Source organism: Helobdella robusta, assembly GCF_000326865.2.
Source record: "Helobdella robusta unplaced genomic scaffold HELROscaffold_53, whole genome shotgun sequence".
Classification (NCBI taxonomy): Eukaryota; Metazoa; Annelida; class Clitellata; order Rhynchobdellida; family Glossiphoniidae; genus Helobdella; species Helobdella robusta.
The window spans coordinates 562,400-585,130 of record NW_008705278.1 but is presented as its reverse complement, the minus strand read 5'-3'; the positions used below and the strand labels follow the sequence as shown (position 1 = coordinate 585,130).

Genomic DNA, 22,731 nt, shown 5'->3' with positions numbered 1-22,731 from the left:
AACATCTAACTCTTGAAAATGCTGGCGTTCACACGACCATTTCAATCATTCTGGTGTGCACTGGAGTCGTTGGGTTGATCAGTATCCTTTTTCTTGCAGGATTCTTCATTATGAAAAAGTATGCTTAAAATTTGCACGTGATCATAACTTATAAACCAAAAAAGTTTTTTCTCATACCAACATGTTTTTGTCTATAAAACAAAGTTTAGCATATTGGTTCTTTTTGGTGTAGCATCTAACATGTGGGATGAAATATTTTTCATAATTCACGCTTCTAAAAAAGAAAATTAATTGAAATAGAAACAAAAATATGGAAACACTGTTTTTCTGTAACAGAATGAAAGAAAGAAAGAACGGATCGTACGACACTGAACAATCCAGATCAGTCATCTACAGCAGAGATAAGCCCTTCCAAATGAACAAATTCGAGAACGAATATGACGAATCCTATTAGTATCAATAATATGCTCAACTGTTTTTTTGTAATACTTTTGATACTTGAAATTCCTGTTAAGTGCACTTCTCTTTGGGATATTTATCTATTATAGACCCACGAAGGGCAAATATTTTTTTTATTCATTTCTATTCGCTATTGAGATTTTTTCATGAAATTTTAAACTTGAATTACCCTGTTGTATTTTTCCAATTAAAAACCATGCTAAAAGCTCTAAACATTGAATGTTTTTGATGTCAATATAACGACGCACAATTTTCAGCCAGTGTTAATTTTAAGTACTATAGTTAAATTTCTGTTAAAGATTCCTTGAATTTTTTTATAAAATGATTATATATATATATATATACATATATATATATATATGTATATAAATATGTATATATATATATAAATCAACACTAGTATTTTTATTCGAACAGTTACGAAAGTATTTTATTTGTCTTTTTTTTAATTTTTAACTAATTTTTGGAATATATTTTTATTGAACATATATTTTTATTGATTCGGAGTTAATTTTATTTTTATTGAATAAAAAATAAAATGACCATGCTACAGATTCATTTGATCAACTTGTAACTTATCTTATTGATTTGTTATGAAAATTTTTTGGGTTAAATTTGATTCAATATGGAATTTTTTACCAGGATGAAAAAACTACAAAAAGTCATCACGTGTGTGTTTGTGTGTGTGTGTATGTGTGGTGAGTATGTATAATCAACTAATTATTCGAGTGAATTTTAGTTGCAAATTTTGAATTGATACATTTATTTAATAAGCAACTAAGCTATAATTAAATTTGAATAACAATTCAAGAAATTAGTGATATAAAATGTTAGCTATAACTTTCTCAGAAGATTTCATAACGTTTCAAGGTATTTTAAAAACATTTTTACGCGAAAGCTTGCAAGAATATATCACTGAAATAACAGAAAAATTTATTTTTCATACAAATGTTTATAGAAATTCTAAAGTGTTTATCACTAAAACAAAATAAGTGACCGAGAGATATTAGAAAATGTTAAAAAAGTTAAAGTTTTGAAAAATGATTAAATATATGTTATGTTCCTTCTTGCATTTTAAAAGTGAATCATACATTCTTATGCTTTCCGTTATAAGCAATTTCGAAAATTTTCTAAGATTTCATGCAAATCGATTCTTATCAATCAATTAAACGTTACCGAGAAAATCATGACGAGGTGTCCAAAAAGTCCACAATTCACCAATAGTCAAAGTTCCATTCAGTAATCCATTCCTGTGTTTGTTCAGCTGGCAAATGTTCAGTTGCTTGTTGAAATTAAACGAATCGCAAGAGTACTCCCCCAATTTGATGCACTGTCTGATGCAATGTAGAGGCTTGACTGCCTTTATCTCCAGAAAGGTGTAATTTATTAGCTTGCTATTTTCAAGCGAATTCCATTTGATTCCTGCGATTGATTGAATGTTGAAATCAATTTTAAATTAAACAAGCAAGTTAGCTAGCCTAACAAATCATTCACTTGAATTAATCTTCACGACAAAGTGCAAAACACTTTATAAAATCTCAATGTTCACATATGTGTCAAATATTTAAAGTACTTAAAGAAATCAGTTCTTTACAAAAAAGATTTATTTAATGCCTAATGAAAATATCCTACGCACATGCACAGCACAGTTTAGTCTAAACAAAACTGCAACTATGTTTGTCAATGTAAAATTAAGTAGAATTGAACCATTGATGAAAAAATGTTTTTGAGCTGCTTTCGTTATTGTTTTTTTGATGTTTTTAAAGTTATAAAAAAAAATTTTGTAATATAAAATTACAGCTCAGAATATGAAGATTTTAGCATTTGTGCGTATTATATTTGAAAATTTCAACCGAGGTGGATCGATTTTATGAGGTCTATTGGACGAATTAACATAATGAACAAAACAATTTATATTGTTATATTTTACAATTTTTCAATAAAAATCCTTTCTTTTTCGTTATAGGTCTAAAATACAATTTAAAATGCAACTAACGTTTATCGGGAAATGGAACAGTTGGCTCATAGGCCTCCAGTTCGCAAGCTGCAATAAAACCATCACCAGCCCCATAAGCTTGATGAAGGAAGATGTAACGGTAGGCTGGCAGGTTGGCGTTGCAGGACAGGGTGACTCGAGTGGCCGGTGGAACATCTCCAGGGTACGTGGCACAAAGGGGGTACTGACCCCTGACTGGCGTGACGCCATCAGCTCTATCAGACGTCAGACCGATTATGAAGTTTGAGAGACGAAGAGACACTATAGAAGTTGTTTTGAATGTTTATCCTTTATTAGTTTACACTGCTTTTACACAGCTCAAAAAAAATGCAAATTTTTTTTATAAAATATTTTAAACGAACGTAAAGTTTTTTATCTTTAACCCGATAGATCATTAGTATCTCTACTGACAAGAGCAATGTAATCAACGTGGTGTTCCGCTGCCATATCCACCTGGATCCAGTTCTGAGCAAATCCTTCATCATTAGAATGAGCACAATGTCCGTGGAAGACGGTGGGATCTCGAATTCCATCGACGACCAGACCAGCCACCATTGAAATTAACTGGTTTGTTAGGCTACTGGTGCCTATTGAAAATGTTGTCTTCATGAGAGCCTTTTTGTTCTGCAGAAGGTTTGCTCGTTCTGGCTGAGCTGGAAAGTCAGCAGAGAAAACGAAATGTGATTTATATATTGACTTGGATTTGTTTAGTGTTTCTATTATTGTTGGCATTCAAATAAACGTTCAACAAACACAGTTGTGTTCATTTATCAGAAATCTTAAACAGCTACAACACTGGTGATGGAAACATAGAGATAATTGAAGTTATAACATTGGAGTTGGTAGTAACGAACGTCAAATGTCACAACAATGAGTGTTAAGGTATATGCTGCAATTCAATGAATGTATCTTTTGCTGAACATATTTTGTTGATTCAAAATGTTTGTTTTGTAAATAAAATCTTTTATAAAAATTATGAAAAATGATAACAATGAGTAATAAAGTTAACGATGAAGATAAGATTATTTTAGATTTGAGTTAGGAAGGCATGGTGGACAAAACATGCTGTTTTTTTTACATTAAATTTAGTAAACACTTATTCAGCCTAAAAGCATTCAGCCAATCTTAAACATTTGAAAAAAGTCATGATGTTAAATATAATAAAGTACTGAAAACTGTCAAGGTTATGAACACTGAGTTGTTAATCGAAGATTTAAAGGACTGAACCAACCGTCGCTGTACCTTCCTTCAACAACCACCTCGCAGATGTTCATGATGTTGGTGGAGCTATTATTTTGGTCAACCGTGATGTACTTACTGGAATGCTCTGCATCATCCGGACACTGGAATGTAACGTTGACGTTGTTTAGCTGATTGGTCAGGTTGTTGCATGATGCAACGATTGAAAGATTTGCACTTGTCAGTTGGACGTTCAAGATATCTGGCAATTTAATTATTTAAAAAATGTTCTTGCTACAAAATGTAATTAATAAAATATTGAAATAACATTTTTTTTCCCAACTAAAAACAAGCAAAACAAAAATCATAAATAACGTACTGGATGCCAATTTGTTGAACACTCGAACTTTGTTGATGCGATACAACCAGATGAGGTCGATTTGGATCCACTGGTAGCCACTGGTCAGCGATGAGAAGCAAAATGGAAAACTGGACACACCATCAACTACCAAAAAACCATTGTAGGTACCGTTCACCGAACTTTCTCGAACCATCTTCCCCAGAGCAATATTATTTTGACAGTTGCCAAAAGAATTGAAGTAGAAAATTAAAACGAGTAACAATTTGATCAACATTTTCGATTCAAAGTAGCCAGCTGCCTCAACTCAGGCCACAAACCGCATAAAGAACAAGTGCACAACCTTTATAAAACACATTATATCTTATTATAGCGCGCGTCTTTGTCTGAACAACATATATTGATTAAACGTTGGAATGACTGATATGATATTCTAACAATGCGATCAGGCATTGTTAATAACGCCGTTTCTATTGAAATTAGAATTTTAATTTTCGCATCTAGTATATAATTTAATTAAAAATTCATAAAAATAACACAAAGGTCACAAATAGACAAAATAATTCCATAAAATTATCATCATTGCAGCACCAATGCAACCAATTTGAATATCAACGCCAATAATATTGTAATCTACTTCATAAACAACGTCATCTACCTATGAAACTGATCATGATATTATAAAACGTATTTACACAGACCATCCCGAAGGTCACAAATACAAATAATTTCATATAACTCAAAAGATCTCACACTAGCAACAAAACTTTTTTCCTAAAACTAAGGAGTGAGAATATTGTTTTGAAGGTCGAATTGAAGCGGACAGAGACGTCCAAGTCTGGAGTGACCAAGATACATACACACAAACACACATACTTACACATACACACAAACACATGCTCACACTCCCATAAACATTTCCATTGTTCAACTTTAATTTTATTTTTCTTTTGCGGTTTTGTCTAGTAATTCATTCAGTCAATAATTCATCTGTTTGTTCGTCCGTCCATTCGTTCATTCGTTTGTTTGTTTGTTCGTTCGTTCATAATCTAAACTTTATGAAAAAAGTCAGTCTAATTAATGTCAGATGTTGATTCACGTCTGTTTGCTATACATGTTTACTGGTAATACTTCCATTAAAACCCACATCATTTGGTTTTAGCTGTTAGTTAGTTGGTTGATATAACACAACAAAGTTAGGATTATTGAAATTTTCTTTTCTAAGAATTTGAAAGCTGAGCCATTAAAGTACACGAGCTTTCAGGTAGTTGCAATTTGAAGCTGGCAATAATCGATACCACTTTTTTCTAATAAGCAAAAAAGTATTTTATGTTCATCTCTCCATGTATGCTTTAAACAAACTCGTAACGAAGTTTACTCAATCATCTATTGTTTCACATTTTACAAATCTAATTGAGATGGACGTAATATTTTTCCCAAAGATTTATTTGTACTTTAATATGCAGCTACGCAGAACCGCGTACATACCATTCCCGTATTTAAACCTATGTGCCACAAAGACTGTACCATCCAGGCTACACGACGTACATACACATTATATGTGCTCGTACGAGCAAGCACTGCATCACACGCTCATGGCGTATGATAATTTTTGAGTTCCGGGCCAACAGCATTCGAACCAGGCCATCTCGAGCGTGCATAGTGAGTCGTCAGGAGAGAGTGGTTCGTTTCTATGGCTCACGGTTTTGTGGAGAGTTAAATCGGTCTTACATTTGTCATACAAGATCCACTCTCTCCAAATGACTCACTTTGCACGCTTGAGATGGCGCCACCAAAGACTCTTTTTGAAACTTTATTTAATAAGCAACGGAGCTATGATTAAATTTGAATAAAAATTCAAGAAATTAGTGATATAAAATGTTAGCTATAACTTTCTCAGAAGATTTCATAACGTTTCAAGGTATTTTAAAAACATTTTACGCGTAAGCTTGCAAGAATATATCAATGAAATAACTGAAAATTTATTTTTCATACAAATGTTAATAGAAATTCATAAAGTGTTTATCACTAAAACAAAATAGGTGACAGAAAGATATTAGAAAATGTTAAAAATGTTAAAATTTTGAAAAAGGATTATACACATTTATGTTCACTCTCAAACTTTAATGATGAATTTAATGATTCAACAGCGTCATACAATCGCTTGCATTCGTATCGGATCATATACTAAGGTGATAGAAATGCTAAAATGGACTTCAATATATTTTAAGAAAAAATTGTTCGCAGAAAAGGTAAATAACTTTTTAATATTTTAAAATATGGTTATATAGCTTTATGTTTCTTCTTCCATTTTAATAATAAATCTAATTTGCATCATACAATCGTAAGTTTTCAGTCACAAGCGCTTCCGAAAACTTTCTAAGATTTCATGCAAATCGATTCTTATCAATCAATTAAACGTTACTGAGGAAATCATGGCGAGATGTCCAAAAGGTCCACGATGCACCAGTAGCCAAACTCTCACTCGAAAATCCATTCCTGTGCTTGTTCAGCTGGCAAAGGTTCAGTTGCCTGTTGAAATTAAACGAATCGCAAGAGTACTCCCCCAATTTGATGCACTGTCTGATGCAATGTAGAGGCTTAACTGCCTTTATCTCCAGAAAGGTGTAACTCATTAGCTTGCTGTTTTTAAGCGAATTCCATTTGATTCCTGCGATTGATTGAATGTTGAAATTAATATTTAATTAAACAAGCAAGTTAGCTAGTCTAACCAATCATTTAATTGAATTAATCCTCACGACAAGATACAAAACACTTTATAACACCTCATTGTTCACATATGTGTCAAGTATTTAAAGTACTTAAAAAAATCAGTTCTTTACAAAAAAGTGTTATTTAATGCTTAATGGAGTGATTTGTACGGGCTATATAAAAAACTGCGATAACTATTCTTATAGGTATTCGGGCTGCTGATGAGTCCCCGGTAGGGACAAAACACGTGTCCAGCCTATCCAAACAAATACTATTCTTTTCTTCTCTCTCTCATTGCTCTTCCTGGTTAGGTGCTCTCTCAAACTTCAAACAACCGAACCATTGGGGAATGAAACCATTAATAAAAAGTTCTTTTGAGCCTGCTTTCGTGTAGTTTTTTTTTATTATTTTCAAAATTTTAAAAACAAGTGAATTTTACATAAAAAAACGAACTTTTAATTATATATTTAAAGATGAGCATAAAATATTTTTAGCATTTGTACTTATTATATTTCAAAATTTCTGAAATACAATTTAAAATGTAACTAACGTTTTCAGGAAATGGTACAGATGGCTCATAGGCCTCCAGTTCGCAAGCTGCAATATAACCATCACTAGCCCCATAAGCTTGATGAAGGAAGATGTAACGGTAGGCTGGCAGGTTGGCATTGCAGGGCAGGGTGACTCGTGTTACCGGTGGAACATTTCCAGGGTACGTGGCACAAAGGGGGTACTGACCCCTGACTGGCGTGACGACATCAGCTCTATCAGACGTCAGACCGATTATGAAGTTTGAGAGACGAAGAGACACTATAGAAGTTGTTTTGAATGTTTATCGCTATGTTAGTTTACACTGCTTTCATACAGCTCATAAAAAATGCAAAGTTTTTTTTTGCAAAATATTTTAAACGAACGTAAAGTTTTTTTATTATTAACCCAATAGGCCATTGCTATCTCTACTGACGAGAGCAATGTAATCAACGTGGTGTTCCGCTGCCATATCCACCTGGATCCAGTTCTGAGCAAATCCTGCATCATTAGAATGAGCACAATGTCCGTGGAAGACGGTGGGATCTCGAATTCCATCGACGACCAGACCAGCCACCATTGAAATTAACTGGTTTGTTAGGCTACTGGTGTCTCTTGAAAATGTTGTCTTCATGAGAGCCTTTTTGTTCTGCAGAAGGTTTGCTCGTTCTGGCTGAGCTGGAAAGTCAGCAGAGAAAACGAAATGTGATTTATATATTGACTTGGATTTGTTTAGTGTTTCTATTATTGTTGGCATTCAAATAAACGTTCAACAAACACAGTTGTGTTCATTTATCAGAAATCTTAAACAGCTACAACACTGGTGATGGAAACATAGAGATAATTGAAGTTATAACATTGGAGTTGGTAGTAACGAACGTCAAATGTCACAACAATGAGTGTTAATGTATAGGCTGCAATTCAATGAATGTATCTTTTGCTGAACTTATTATGTTGATTCAAAATGTTTGTTTTGTAAATAAATTCTCGTATAAAAATTATGAAAAGTGATAACTACGAGTAATTAAGTTAACGATAAAGATAAGATTATTTTAGATTTGAGTTAGGAAGGCATGGTGGACAAAACATGCTGTTTTTTTTACATTAAATTTAGTAAACACTTATTCAGCCTAAAAGCATTCAGCCAATCTTAAACATTTGAAAAAAGTCATGATGTTAAATATAATAAAGTACTGAAAACTGTCAAGGTTATGAACACTGAGTTGTTAATCGAAGATTTAAAGGACTGAACCAACCGTCGCTGTACCTTCCTTCAACAACCACCTCGCAGATGTTCATGATGTTGGTGGAGCTATTATTTTGGTCAACCGTGATGTACTTACTGGAATGCTCTGCATCATCCGGACACTGGAATGTAACGTTGACGTTGTTTAGCTGATTGGTCAGGTTGTTGCATGATGCAACGATTGAAAGATTTGCACTTGTCAGTTGGACGTTCAAGATATCTGGCAATTTAATTATTTAAAAAATGTTCTTGCTACAAAATGTAATTAATAAAATATTGAAATAACATTTTTTTTCCCAACTAAAAACAAGCAAAACAAAAATCATAAATAACGTACTGGATGCCAATTTGTTGAACACTCGAACTTTGTTGATGCGATACAACCAGATGAGGTCGATTTGGATCCACTGGTAGCCACTGGTCAGCGATGAGAAGCAAAATGGAAAACTGGACACACCATCAACTACCAAAAAACCATTGTAGGTACCGTTCACCGAACTTTCTCGAACCATCTTCCCCAGAGCAATATTATTTTGACAGTTGCCAAAAGAATTGAAGTAGAAAATTAAAACGAGTAACAATTTGATCAACATTTTCGATTCAAAGTAGCCAGCTGCCTCAACTCAGGCCACAAACCGCATAAAGAACAAGTGCACAACCTTTATAAAACACATTATATCTTATTATAGCGCGCGTCTTTGTCTGAACAACATATATTGATTAAACGTTGGAATGACTGATATGATATTGTTATAATACTCGCTGTCGTAACCGATTTACGATGCGACAGGTTCGAATCTTCGATTGAAAAACATACTCTAAACAGTTATTAGTTATTAAACTTTATTTACAGAAAAAATCTACTAATCGTTTATTTCTAGCAAATTCAAATTAACACAACAATTAACTTTTAAATTGTTCAAAATCTATCGTTATGACAACGTCAACAAAACAAATCAAATATCGAGCGCTTTAAATAATTCACCGAAACGCTATTCACAAAATCACAGAGTTACGAATTTACAAAATCACGAATTTCACTAATCGCTAATCTTTTTGCGACGTGCGCTTATATTCTCTTCGCAAACGACGTTTCTAGATTCTTCTAGATGGTCCGATTCTAGCATATTCTAGAATGTTCTAGTGCGTTCGATAGCACGGTTATAACAATATAACAATATTCGAACAATGCGATTGTTAATAACGCCGTTTCTTTTGAAATTAGAATTCTAATTTGCGCATTTTATATATAATTTGTTAATTAAAAATTTATAAAGATAACACAATAATAACAAATAGACAAAATAATTCCATAAAATTATCATCATTGCAGCACCAATGCAACCAATTTGAATATCAACGCCAATAATATTGTAATCTACTTCATAAACAACGTCATCTACCTATGAAACTGATCATGATATTATAAAACGTATTTACACAGACCATCCCGAAGGTCACAAATACAAATAATTTCATATAACTCAAAAGATCTCACACTAGCAACAAAACTTTCTTCCTAACACTAAGAAGTGGGTATTTTGTTTTGAATGATGATTTGCAGCGGATAGAGATTTCCAAGTGTGGAGTGACCAAGGTATGGGTTAGACACACACATAAAAACACACATACACACAAACACACGCGCACACTCCTATAAACCATTCTATTGTTACACATTAATCTTATTTTTCATTTGCGATTTTGTCTATTAATACATTCAGTCAATATTTCGTCCGTTTTTTCGTCCCTTTGTTCGACAGTTCATTCGTTCATTTTTTCGTTTATTCGTTCGTTCGTTTATTATTCAAACTTCTTGAAGAAAGTCAGAATGGAAATAAATCAGGCTCTGGCAACGATATCCTATTTCAGGCGGAAAGATACCATCCGACAGGAAAGACGCATTAGTAATACCATTATACAAAAATGAGATCAAAGTGAACCGTGCAATTACAGACCAGTCAGCTGAACAAGCCTTGTATAAGTGAAGTACTAAAGAATATAATCAAAAGCCGGGTCATAAAACACTTATCAAATAATATATAATTGGTAATAATCAACACGGTTTGTAAACAAAAGATCATGCCTAACAAATCTGCTGGAGTTTTTTTTTTGAAAAGATTTATTATAATTTGGGTAGGGGTAAAGCTATAGACGTACTATATTTTGGACTTTGCTGAGGCATTTTATAAAATGCCACATAAAACAAGAAGAGGCAGCAATATGAGAAAACATACTCGATTGGTTAGGTTATGTTTATGTTTGGTCCATTTGTTTATTCATTCGTTCAGACCAAAATTGACTCATTATATAAATGTATCTCAGTTTAATATCCCATGCTTTTCCTTGTTCACATTTTACCCTAAGTCTGTTGTTGTAGGTATGTTGATTAGTTAGTTACATTAGTCAAAACTACAATTTAAATACAAACATCTGCAACTTGTAAAATCTTTTATAACATGTTTAGCAACACGTGGATCCAAACGATTGTTGTTAGTTTACCTGTCTTGCTAATTTTTCCAGAACCTGGTAGCATATTCGTCATTGTTGAACTCGGTTGGATTTTTTCATAGCAGTTCATCATGTAGACGCTACGTGTCATTGTATTGTTTATTGTATCGTGAGGAAACAACGTGTTAATTAATCATCAGACGGAAAAATAATTATTCGTGAGCAAAATCATTTTTTTCTTTACGTACAAAATTTCTTTTATAAATAATGAAATAACGTCATTTTTTTCATTCTACATACAATTTTTACATTTCATCAATTCATCAACGCTGTCTGCTTTGTTTCAAACATTTTAAAGTTTTTGCCGTGATTATTTCTTTCAAAATAATTTTTATAGTTTGCTAAACCTGCCATTTTTTGGATTTTTGCATATGCACTGTAGTGTTATTTAACAACATTCTGCAACATGGTAACAATATTTTCTAATGTTATTTGAGCGCAATAAGCTCAAAAAAGTTAGCCAGGATGGTCTGGTTGTTTAGGTAATAATTAATATGCCCGTTTTAAAATTTCTGTCCGTCACATGTGTATGATGAATTAATTCACGTCTGTTTGCTGTACGAGTTTACTGGCAATGCTTCTTTTAAAACCCACACCCTATTTTTTTAACAGTCAGTTGGTTGATATAACACAACAAAATTAGAAAAATTGGAAACTTAATTTCAGAGCATTTCAAAGCTGAGCCAAGAAAGTACGAGCTTACAGAAACGCAAAATTGGCAACGCGTTGATAATTTTTTATTTATCAGTATTACCATAGAAGAAACATTATACTTTATAACATTAATGACGGTATAATCAATAACATTTTTTCTAATAAGTAGAAAAGTATTTTATGTACATCTCTCCATGGATGCTTTAAACAAACTTATAACGAAGTACTGCTTACTTAATTTTTTATTGTTTCAAATTTTACAATTTTAGCTGAGACGGACGAAATATTTTTTCAAAGATTTTGGTTGTTATTCATTATGGAGATATGACGTACACAAAACCTCGTACACATCATCCCTGTATTTAAACCTTTATGCCACAAAGTTTGTACCATATACCATCTATAATATTGAATCATATATCAACATATCAAATAAAAAATTTATATTTTAAATCAGATTTAATTTTAAACCTCTCAGATACTTTCAAGCTGTTGATATGCCTAATTATGAATAATAATGATACTGTAAACAGAGAAACACTGAAATGAATTGAAGGTAATTTATTTAAATTTAGATTTGCGTCGCTTATTGTACTTGAGATTTAATGCATATTTTGGTAGGTTGGATATTATATATTTTGTCTAATCTAATGTCAACTGAAAGTAGTAGAAAATCCTAAATAAGTCTAAATAATAAAATACTAAACTCCTAAATAACAAAATACACTGAGTGATAGGATAATTGCTGTAGTACCTACCGATTTAAAAATATGTGTAAATAAACGTGTTTGCTGTCTATTATATTTTTAATAACACTGAAGCCTGTTCGGCTGTTTGTATAGAATAAAAATCAAAACTAACTTCTGACTCTGACGAAAAAATGCTTCTACTTTTTTGCCCCACCCTAAGTCTACTTTTTTGCCCCACCCTAAGTCTACTTTTTGTGGCCATAGTCTGTTTTTTGGCCCTAAGGCACGTGCCTTGTTTGCCTAATGGTTAATATGGCACTGGTGTGTGTGTGTGTGTGTGTGTGTGTGTGTGTGTGTGTGTGTGTGTGTGTGTGTGTGTGTGTGTGTGTGTGTGTGGTGTTCGTGTGTATAATCAATTACTCGAGTCAATTTTAGTTTTGATTTTGAATTTATTTTATACATTTTCAGACAACGAATACGTAAATTTCCTTTTGTAAGCAACTAAACTAAAAGTAAATTTGAATAAAAATTTCAAGAAAATAGTTAATATGTTAGCTGTAACTTTCTCAGAAGATTTCATAACGTATCAAATTATTTAAAAAACATTTTCACGCATTAGTTTGCAAAAATACATCACTTAAATAACAGCTGAAAATTTAATTCATGTTCACTCTCAAACTTCAATGATGAATTCAATGTATCAACAGCGCCAAACAATCACTTGCATTCGTATCGGATCGTATATACTAAGATGATAAAAATGCTAAAATGTTTTTCACTAAAATGTAAAAAAATTGTTCAACGAAAAGGTAAATAATTTTTTAATATTTCAAAATATGGTTATATAATTTTAAGTTCCTTCTTGCATTTCAAAAGTGAATCATATATACTCATGCTTTCCGTTATAAGCAATTTCGAAAATTTTCTAAGATTTCATGCAAATCGATTCTTATCAATCAATTAAACGTTACCGAGAAAATCATGACGAGGTGTCCAAAAAGTCCACAATTCACCAATAGTCAAAGTTCCATTCAGTAATCCATTCCTGTGTTTGTTCAGCTGGCAAATGTTCAGTTGCTTGTTGAAATTAAACGAATCGCAAGAGTACTCCCCCAATTTGATGCACTGTCTGATGCAATGTAGAGGCTTGACTGCTTTTATCTCCAGAAAGGTGTAACTCATTAGCTTGCTGTTTTCAAGCGAATTCCATTTGATTCCTGCGATTGATTGAAAGTTGAAATCAATTTTAAATTAAACAAGCAAGTTAGCTAGCCTAACCAATCATTCAATTGAATTAATCTTCACGACAAAGTGCAAAACACTTTATAAAATCTCAATGTTCACATATGTGTCAAATATTTAAAGTACTTAAAGAAATCAGTTCTTTACAAAGAAGATTTATTTAATGCCTAATGAAAATATCCTCCGCACATGCACAGCACAGTTTAGTCTAAACAAAACTGCAACTATGTTTGTCAATGTAAAATTAAGTAGAATTGAACCATTGATGAAAAAATGTTTTTGAGCTGCTTTCGTTATTGTTTTTTTGATGTTTTTAAAGTTATAAAAAAAAACTTTGTAATATAAAATTACAGCTCAGAATATGAAGATTTTAGCATTTGTGCGTATTATATTTGAAAATTTCAACCGAGGTGGATCGATTTTATGAGGTCTATTGGACGAATTAACATAATGAACAAAACAATTTATATTGTTATATTTTACAATTTTTCAATAAAAATCCTTTCTTTTTCGTTATAGGTCTAAAATACAATTTAAAATGCAACTAACGTTTATCGGGAAATGGAACAGTTGGCTCATAGGCCTCCAGTTCGCAAGCTGCAATAAAACCATCACCAGCCCCATAAGCTTGATGAAGGAAGATGTAACGGTAGGCTGGCAGGTTGGCGTTGCAGGACAGGGTGACTCGAGTGGCCGGTGGAACATCTCCAGGGTACGTGGCACAAATGGGGTACTGACCCCTGACTGGCGTGACGCCATCAGCTCTATCAGACGTCAGACCGATTATAAAGTTTGAGAGACGAAGAGACACTATAGAAGTAGTTTTAATGTTTATCGCTATATTAGTTTACACTCCTTTCACACAGCACAAAAAAAATGCAAAATTTTTTTATAAAATATTTTAAACGAACGTAAAGTTTTTTATCATTAACCCGATAGATCATTAGTATCTCTACTGACGAGAGCAATGTAATCAACGTGGTGGTTCGCTGCCATATCCACCTGGATCCAGTTCTGAGCAAATCCTTTATCATAACAATGAGCACAATGTCCGTGGAGGAGGGTGGGATCTCGAATTCCATCGACGACCAGACCAGCCACCATTGAAATTAACTGGTTTGTTAGGCTACTGGTGCCTATTGAAAATGTTGTCTTCATGAGAGCATTTTTGTTTTGCAGAAGATTTGCTCGTTCTGGTAGAGCTGAAAAAATATTTAAATCTTTTTTAATATATCCACTAAATGAAATAAATATTCATATAAAGCAATTAAACCTTTTAAATTAAATATGTAAATTGCTGGTGTTATAAAGTTTTTTGTTCAGTGGTTAAATGAGTTATGCAACTGTAAAGGTTTGTATACGTTTTTCAAAATAGATCCAGTCTAAACTACAAAAAATTGATAATTTAAAAATATAATGATGAAATATTTTCACTCTTAAAGATATTTAAGCGTTTTATAATTGACGAATGAGTTAAACTGACCATCGTTGTACCTTCCTTCAACAAGCACCTCGCAAATGGTCATAACGTCCGGGGTGCTGCTAGCCTGGTCAACTGTGATGTACCTGGTGGAATGTTCTGCACCGTTCGAACACTGAAATGTAGCGTTGACGTTGTTCAGCTGATTGGTTAGGCAGTTGCATTGTGCGAGTGTATTCGAGCTTTGGCTTTCTGGTTTCACGTTTAAAAGATCTAAAAATCGGAATATTGGTCATAAATTTTTTCGCAATAATGATATATTGAAATAAATGATAGAATCATTCAACTATTATGATAAATTCATAGATATATTGAAATGATGAAAAATGAAAAGATTTACTGGTTGCAAGTTTTCCAATTACACGAACGTAATCAACTTGATACAACCAAATGAGGTCAATTTGGACCCACTGGTAGCCAGATGTTTGTGATTTGAAACAATAAGGCGAGCTGAGAAGTCCATCTACCACAAGGAACGAGTTGAAAGGACCGTTGTATGAACTTTCACGGACCATTCTCCCTAGAGCTATATTAACATTGCCAGAAATGTTATAAAAATTCAAAGCTAAAATGATAACTAATACAAAATAATTAGCCATTTTCATTTTGTCTTGTTTAGAAAAATTCTGGCTATGGCCAAATGAAAAATATATTTTAAGCTATGTGGATTAACTATATATTAGACGTATGCGTTATATAAATGGTCAAATTAGCATAGAGTTATGGCTTGACATGACTTGTTCAAACAGATTGTTCTTCTTTCTTAACATTTTTCTTTTTCCCAAACATTTTTCATGTTTGTCCATAGAAAACATTGCGTGGAAATAGTCATTAGTAGTGCGTGCTTTGTGAGGAAAAGTTAAAAATCTATGAAGGGAGAAATCGTGTAACTTAAATAAAGAAAACATTCCGTTTGCATTCATTGTTTGAAACCTTTCCTTGCTCATAAAAATTCTCATCAATTTGTTTTTTAATTAATAAGTTTTCTACGATACAGGGCCGAAGAGGCATGTATCACGGTAGTTCGCAATAATCCCAACAAATAACTGTAGGAACATTAGTTTGTAATTAAAAATTGGCAAGATAAATTTGTTTGTAGTTTTTGATCATTTGAATTGTAACATAACTTTTCCCAAGATTCTTGGAAAGTTGGAGCCTTTTGAAAAATCATGCAATAAGAGAAGCGAATCAGGTACACAATTTGTTATTTCATTATTTACAAAAGTTTGAAAACTTCTATAATTATCTGTATTTTTTTCTAATTCGAAACATATACAATTCGTTTGTTTTTAATAAAACTATTGGTATAAAATATGTTCATGCTTAGAAAAAGCTTCTTTATGCTGTGATTTCTGCTCGATTTAGTCCGTGCAGTTTGCCTGATTAAAATGACATAAAAATTGTTCCGAACCAATCACTCCAGGCTCGGATAGTTCTGCTGGGCGTAGCTATCGTACGAAATTTGAATAAAACATCCATTTCGCCATGCTGAATTACAAAAAAAGTCAATACTTTCTTTTGAAAATATCCCGTACAAAACGTTTGTCTATTTTATTTTTTTGCCTCACGTGATTGTTGATATGTTCATTGAAAAATTTTCATTTTTGTTGCAGTTTTTAATAAGCTATAGGAAAATTGAAATAATTTACATAGGAATTTTTGAAGTTGGACAACTTTTCAATTTTTATTTACTCGAATTTTGTTTGTTTTAGTCGATTAAGAAGTCGTTCATTTTAATTTAATTTTGAGAGCACTTCTTGCGACCATGTTTATATTTATGAAAACATTCATGTTTACAAATGTTTTAGTTTGAAACCTTGCGTTGCCTATATCACATCAGTGCAGTATGATTACTCAAAATACAGTTTGCGGTAAAGGTTATTTTGGACCGAGCTGCAATTTGAGATTTTTTTTAAATTTTGCAATTTGGCCAGGAAATATTAAAAATTCAGTAAACGTTTGAGTGAAGAAACATGATATGAGTTTAAAAGTACACATGTCAGAATTTATGAAAAAACTCAGCGACAGTTGAAAAAATTCAATATTAAAGAGTTGGATTAGACTTTGATTAGACATTTTTTCAGCAGACGGAACAAAACTGTTAGATTCAGAAGTTCAGTAGATATTCGTAGTATCTCCAAAACCATCATCGTCAAAAACATATTCAAATATTAACAGGACAAGATATTGTTTTGAAATACTTCAATTTTTGAAATACTTCCAGATTGGTTGATATTTTAGAATTGTAAATAAATTAGGAATAATCCACGAGCAGGTGAATAACGTAACATAACATTAAAGAGTGCGAACAATGCTGCAATCTTTTCAGGGTGACTGCAGTTTTAATAGAGATAGATCCCCTCCTAACACATGCAATGGAAACATTTGAAAAATTATTAACGATGATTCCTAGGAATGATTTTGCTTAAGAATAAAACTTCAACAAATCTAATTTGGTCCAACTTGAAAATAATTAAATGAAAAAATCAGAAAAAAAGATTTTTTTATATTTAAGGAATTTTTTGTTTTTCAATTGAAATGCAAATTGTGAAAAATAAACAAATGACACAATGGCTCAATAGTTATTCTACCTGTAGCATGCTTCTGCAAATATTATCGTTACGTCTTGAAATTTCCTCTAACGTTCAAATATTTAATCACGAATTCCAAGAATTGTACAAATGAATTAGTTTATTCATTGCATTTTATAACTGTTTTCATACAGAAAAATGTTTCCAATTCAGTTTGAAAGTATTTTTGGAAAGTTACTGTTATAAAAGCCAGGTATTTGCAAGTTTGAAGGGTGTATTATTTTAACTTATTAAATTTCATTATTTCAAAATAAAAATTGTGGAATTTAATTCAGCCAATTATAATGTCTATTAACATTATAATATTATTCATTATAGTTATTTCTGAACACTTTTGTCAAGGTATATATAAGAATGAGATGTGTGTGTTTGTGTGTGTGGTGTGCGTGTGAATTAGTGTGTGTGAGTGTGTTTGTACGTTAAACGTGTTAGATGTCCATTGTTTTTTTTTCGTAAATTTTTCCAAACTAACCTCAGCGTAAATGTGATTTGATTTTTTTAAAATATCTTGAACAATTTTATTTAATGTTTTAACGGTGAAAAAATAATTAATGCAAAAGCATTTATTAAATAAAATTAATGAAAAAAAACAATTAGGGAGGTATAACTTTGAAAAAGTCGAACTCTCCCAAAAGCTATTCCGTGGTTACGATGCATCCATTCGACCTGTGAGAAACATGCAATCTGCTGTTGAAGTTAACGTTGACTACCATTTATATGGCGAAGTTTTAATTGTAGGTGTGCCAACTACTTTGAAATTAATATTTTTTTTAATATTTAGATTTACATTGATGACTTTTAACTATTTTTTTGGTGAATTTTTGCCGTTGTGATTTTAAAATAACTTTTAATTCATTTGAATTTAATCAAATTCATCAGGACGAGAGAAGAAATGTGATGAATACGCAAGGTTTTTTCAAATTTTTGAGTAGAATCGTTGAAAATTTATTTCTTCATAATTTATTGTATACGATGAAGTGTTGTATGGAATGAGTTTTCCAAGAGAATAACTCTCAATTAGTTAACCACAGATATGTGGTACATATCATTTTTCTTAATCTTTGTTGAATTTATTTTATACATCTCGACAGAAATGGGTGGATGAATATTTGCGATGGGACAAAAGTGAACATGGCAACATAACATTCTTCGTCACGAAAGCTCGAGACATTTGGACGCCTAACGTCTCTGTCAGAAATGGGTTTGAGTCATTTATATACTTTTTTATTAATCACATTTCTCTCTTCTATGTTTTCCAGAGTCATCAAACGTAACGTAATTGTAACCGTTACGCCATCGCGTCACTCGTTTACATTCTGTTTCCCATTCGGCAGTCTAGTGAATGTCTGTTTTTGCATTTCAATCATCATCAATGGATTAAACTTATTCGAGTAAAGTTAACAATTTTCAGCTTTCAAAATTAGTTCAATTTAGTCGTTGTATTAGGTGGCGAGATGGCGAAACGTCACATTGTACTATGCGTGATGGATTGTTTCACGCCCACCCGCATGCGCTGTGTGTATACTCTGTATTTGATGATTTGTTTAACGTCTTTTATGAAGAACGTTCAGAGGCGCACTGTGTGTGTATATGTGTGTTCTTTACAATCCGGAAATTAATTATGAAATATCATAAATTAAATTTACTTTTATTACTTGAATTATTTGCAATTGCTCTGTTTTTGAACTTTCTGAAGAGAAGACAAAATAATAGAACACTTTAATGACACGTCAATGCATGAGGTCGTCGTCACGTCAAATGGAATCGTCAGCACGAATATCTTCAAGGAAACAAGAACCTTCTGCGAGCTTAATTTGGTTTATTTCCCGTTCGACGTGCAAACCTGCTACATTTCTTTGCATTCTTGGCCTTACATTAGTGACCAGGTTTAGACATTTTTAAATATGTTGAAAATTTTTCATTTGAACGTTGAATGTCAGTTGAATGTTATAAAGCACTCCGTTAACTCATTCTTCTATTTAATTATACCTTCAATGGGTTAAGTCGGAGATCCGTCAAAGAAGTTAGATTCATTTGTCCTAACCAAAAAATTTTTCTGTCATTAGAATGAAGGTTATGTTTCAATTAAATGGTCAAAGTAATTTATTTGTGAATGACATTTTTCAAAATTTGCAGTCACCTACAACTTAACTATTCAACGTTTTAAAGCAGGCGCAAATACCGTGCAGTCGAATAGCAATTACTCGCCTGAGTTATTTCTAGTTTCTTAAATTTTTAAACACTGACAGTGAAACATTTTTAGAAACTCTTCTTCCTAAATCTAAATCTATTTTTAATCTTCCCAGTGGAATCAGTCACATTTGTTTATAAATTGAGCTGAGAACTTGGACGTAATAGCACTTTAAAATTGTGGTTGGATTATGGCTTTGGCAGGCAAAAAAACCCGAAAAAAATGTTTTGTGGTTTTGTAGAGTTTTAAAAAATGACGAACTCTTCACCTCCTAACTTACCAGGTTGTCTTCCGCACCCAATGCAGCAAAATTAACCTGGAGCATCAAAATCCCGGCGAGGAATGGGCTATTATAGAGACGAAGGTGTTTAAACAATTTTTGACCAGCAAGTTTCGACAATTTTTTAAAATGTTTTCAGAGCCTTATTTATTGCAGATAATTCAGTACATCTAGAAACAATCTTAATTTTTCAAAACAACAATTAGATTTTCTTTCAAATTGAAGCAAGAAATAAAAAAAATTATTAATGTTTCAGTGTTTCATATTAGACAAAATTCAATCAACCAATTTTGAATTTTGGATTGACAGACAGCAAACCTACTGGATGAGGAAAGTTGTACTGAATACAAAATATGGAAAGTCAATTTCAAACTTTCCCTGAAGAGAAATCCACAGATCTACATAACCTACATGCTGCTGCCATGCTTCACATTCTCTCTACTCTTCACTTTTGTTTCCGTGATGCCCTCCGATTCAAAGCAGATGATTAACTTTGCTGTGACTATCTTGTTATCGTACAACTTTTTTCAAAATTTAATGTATCATTTTCTGGCAGTCATCGGAGAATACGTTCCCTACCTTAGTGAGTTCATTTTCTTATTTCTACTTTTGAAGATTTGTTAAACAAAATTTTGTTGAGCCTTTTTGCAACAATTGGTTGTAATAAGTCAATTATTAATTTAGAAATTTAAATTAAATTTTCATTGATTGGTTTTGTTTATACGCAGCAATCTACCTACTTTTCGTAATGTTCGTGGCATTTCTTTCATTGTTCTTCACGACACTGTTTTTAATTCTTCATCATCATAGCGTTGACACACCTCCTCCTGCCTGGCTACAGAGTATCATTTTGAAGAAACTTGCTTGGTACCTTGGCATGAAGAAGAAAAGAACGTGGACAGTTAACAAATGCCGTTTTGTTGAAACTAATAACAGAACAATTGAGCATCTACAATTCCTTTACCATACTGTTGAAAAATCTGCTCAATTTATACAAGTGACAATAAAGGAAGAACGTCTTCATTATTTACATGAGCATCCATTAGGAATCCACTGACGAAATGGAAACCACGAATCTATGAAGTTGATAAATCAGTTGTTAGACAAAATGAAAAGTTTGAAAAACTTTAATTTTTATGGCTATAAAAATACTTCGGTGTCCAGTTACTCGTTTGACCAGTCGGTCAGTTTTAGCAATATAATTTTGCAAGCAGATGAGAAATGTTTATACCACAGATGTCAGTTTAATGCTGATCCACTGAAAACAAATAAAACTAATAGTGGTAAGAGATTGTTTGATTTAGTGGAAGAGATCGACATGCTGGTCAAGTTGAGACCTCTACTCTAGCAGGTTGATGAAACATTGAGTAGCGAATCCAACGCCTTGGCCAACAAACATATGTGGATGGAAGTAGCGAATGTCATCAACAGACTCATGTTCTACGTGTCGATCGTTATTTCTATCTTTGGAAGTTTTTGGCTGTTGATGTTTGCCCCTTCAGCGGAAACTAAATTAACTGATCCTCACGAGAAGACTGAACTCTATAACTGAGTGCTTTTAAAATTTTGATTTTATTTTGATGTGACAATCAATAAATAAATCTTCGTTTAGCGTCCAGAGACCCAGTTCCCCAAGGTAGGACGTTTTTTTTGTGATGTGACGATACTGAATAAAATTTGCTGAAATATTTATTAACTCTTCAAGAAACTCTGATTGACGACGAAGTTGTTGCTGTAACGCTTTAACTGAAATCACTAGCTGACGACAAAGTTGTTGTAATGCGTCAATGTAATTAAATTTTTAAATGAATTTGGATAATAAGAAACTTTCTATTTACAAAATATTTGCATTGTCTGAAAGTCGATTTAAAATACTGAATTAAATACAATTTCACAAATGAAACAGAATGGACATGAATTGAAAATATTATAATACAAAATGATAAGTATGACTTCTAATAATTTAATCTGCACTTCAGTGTTTTCAAGTTTAAAACTTTTAATACTGAAAATTTTGAAAAGTTTTCAAAGATTCATTCGTCACTTTTGACATAAAAATATCAACAAAACGCAGCAAAAAGTATTTGAAACAGAAATAACTTTTCAAACTTTAGTTATCATATCCAAAAATAGGGTAACTCCAATAACCAGCACCAATTTTATTAACATGGGAAAAACTCAACCAGCTTCTTGCATCTTTGAGTTCACTCAGGCAGCCACCACCACTACCAGAAGCCACAGATCGCAAGTTGAAGCCGGCACATATCCAGTTGTGCAGGCAATCCGACATGCAGTAGCCTAGCGAACATCTCTTGTTGTATATCACCTTCAGGTTGTCACTCACTATGTAGGCGTCCTTCAAACGTCTGATGAATCTTTTCTGTGAGTTAACTGTTAGTCAAATCAGTACAAATAACATGCTTCTTTAATTTTCATAACAATTAATAATTGAAGCTGAAAAATTCATTACAAATTTGAAAAGAAAATTGGGATATTAACTTGCTGAAATCAATTTGTATATTGGAAAATATTTTAGCAAACCATTCCAACTAATACTAGCGATAGAAAAAATAACTTTTGACATAATGTTTTTGTAAAGTCTTCAAATACATTCG

The 22,731-nt window shown here is 32.4% G+C and overlaps 4 protein-coding genes across 4 annotated transcripts; 1 reads left to right on the top strand and 3 right to left on the bottom strand.

The window, feature by feature from the left end:
- Positions 1-291: 291 nt before the first annotated feature.
- On the bottom strand, positions 292-9,071 carry HELRODRAFT_193528 (hypothetical protein; the record flags this gene model as incomplete). Its single annotated transcript, XM_009028129.1, has 7 exons — positions 292-1,368; positions 5,961-6,663; positions 7,045-7,084; positions 7,255-7,514; positions 7,641-7,910; positions 8,489-8,698; positions 8,816-9,071. The coding sequence occupies 6 exons, from the start codon at positions 9,069-9,071 to the stop codon at positions 6,407-6,409; spliced, it is 1,293 nt and encodes a 430-aa protein (XP_009026377.1). The 3' UTR covers positions 292-1,368; positions 5,961-6,406.
- Positions 9,072-12,071: 3,000 nt separating this feature from the next.
- On the bottom strand, positions 12,072-15,653 carry HELRODRAFT_179281 (hypothetical protein; the record flags this gene model as incomplete). The annotated part of the gene is made up of 7 exons (XM_009028128.1): positions 12,072-12,183; positions 12,505-12,632; positions 13,299-13,549; positions 14,124-14,384; positions 14,507-14,776; positions 15,058-15,267; positions 15,395-15,653. The coding sequence occupies 7 exons, from the start codon at positions 15,651-15,653 to the stop codon at positions 12,072-12,074; spliced, it is 1,491 nt and encodes a 496-aa protein (XP_009026376.1).
- Positions 15,654-18,733: 3,080 nt separating this feature from the next.
- On the top strand, positions 18,734-20,740 carry HELRODRAFT_86704 (hypothetical protein; the record flags this gene model as incomplete). Its single annotated transcript, XM_009028067.1, has 4 exons — positions 18,734-18,846; positions 19,342-19,531; positions 20,120-20,226; positions 20,452-20,740. Coding segments are annotated over 4 exons (699 nt in total), but the record flags the coding sequence as incomplete, so codon positions are not given.
- A 1,486-nt stretch (positions 20,741-22,226) lies between these two features.
- HELRODRAFT_179279 (hypothetical protein) lies at positions 22,227-22,700 on the bottom strand (the record flags this gene model as incomplete). Its single annotated transcript, XM_009028127.1, has 2 exons — positions 22,227-22,507; positions 22,658-22,700. 2 exons carry the CDS (start codon positions 22,698-22,700, stop codon positions 22,227-22,229), a joined length of 324 nt encoding a protein of 107 aa, XP_009026375.1.
- Between the last annotated feature and the right edge of the window lie 31 nt (positions 22,701-22,731).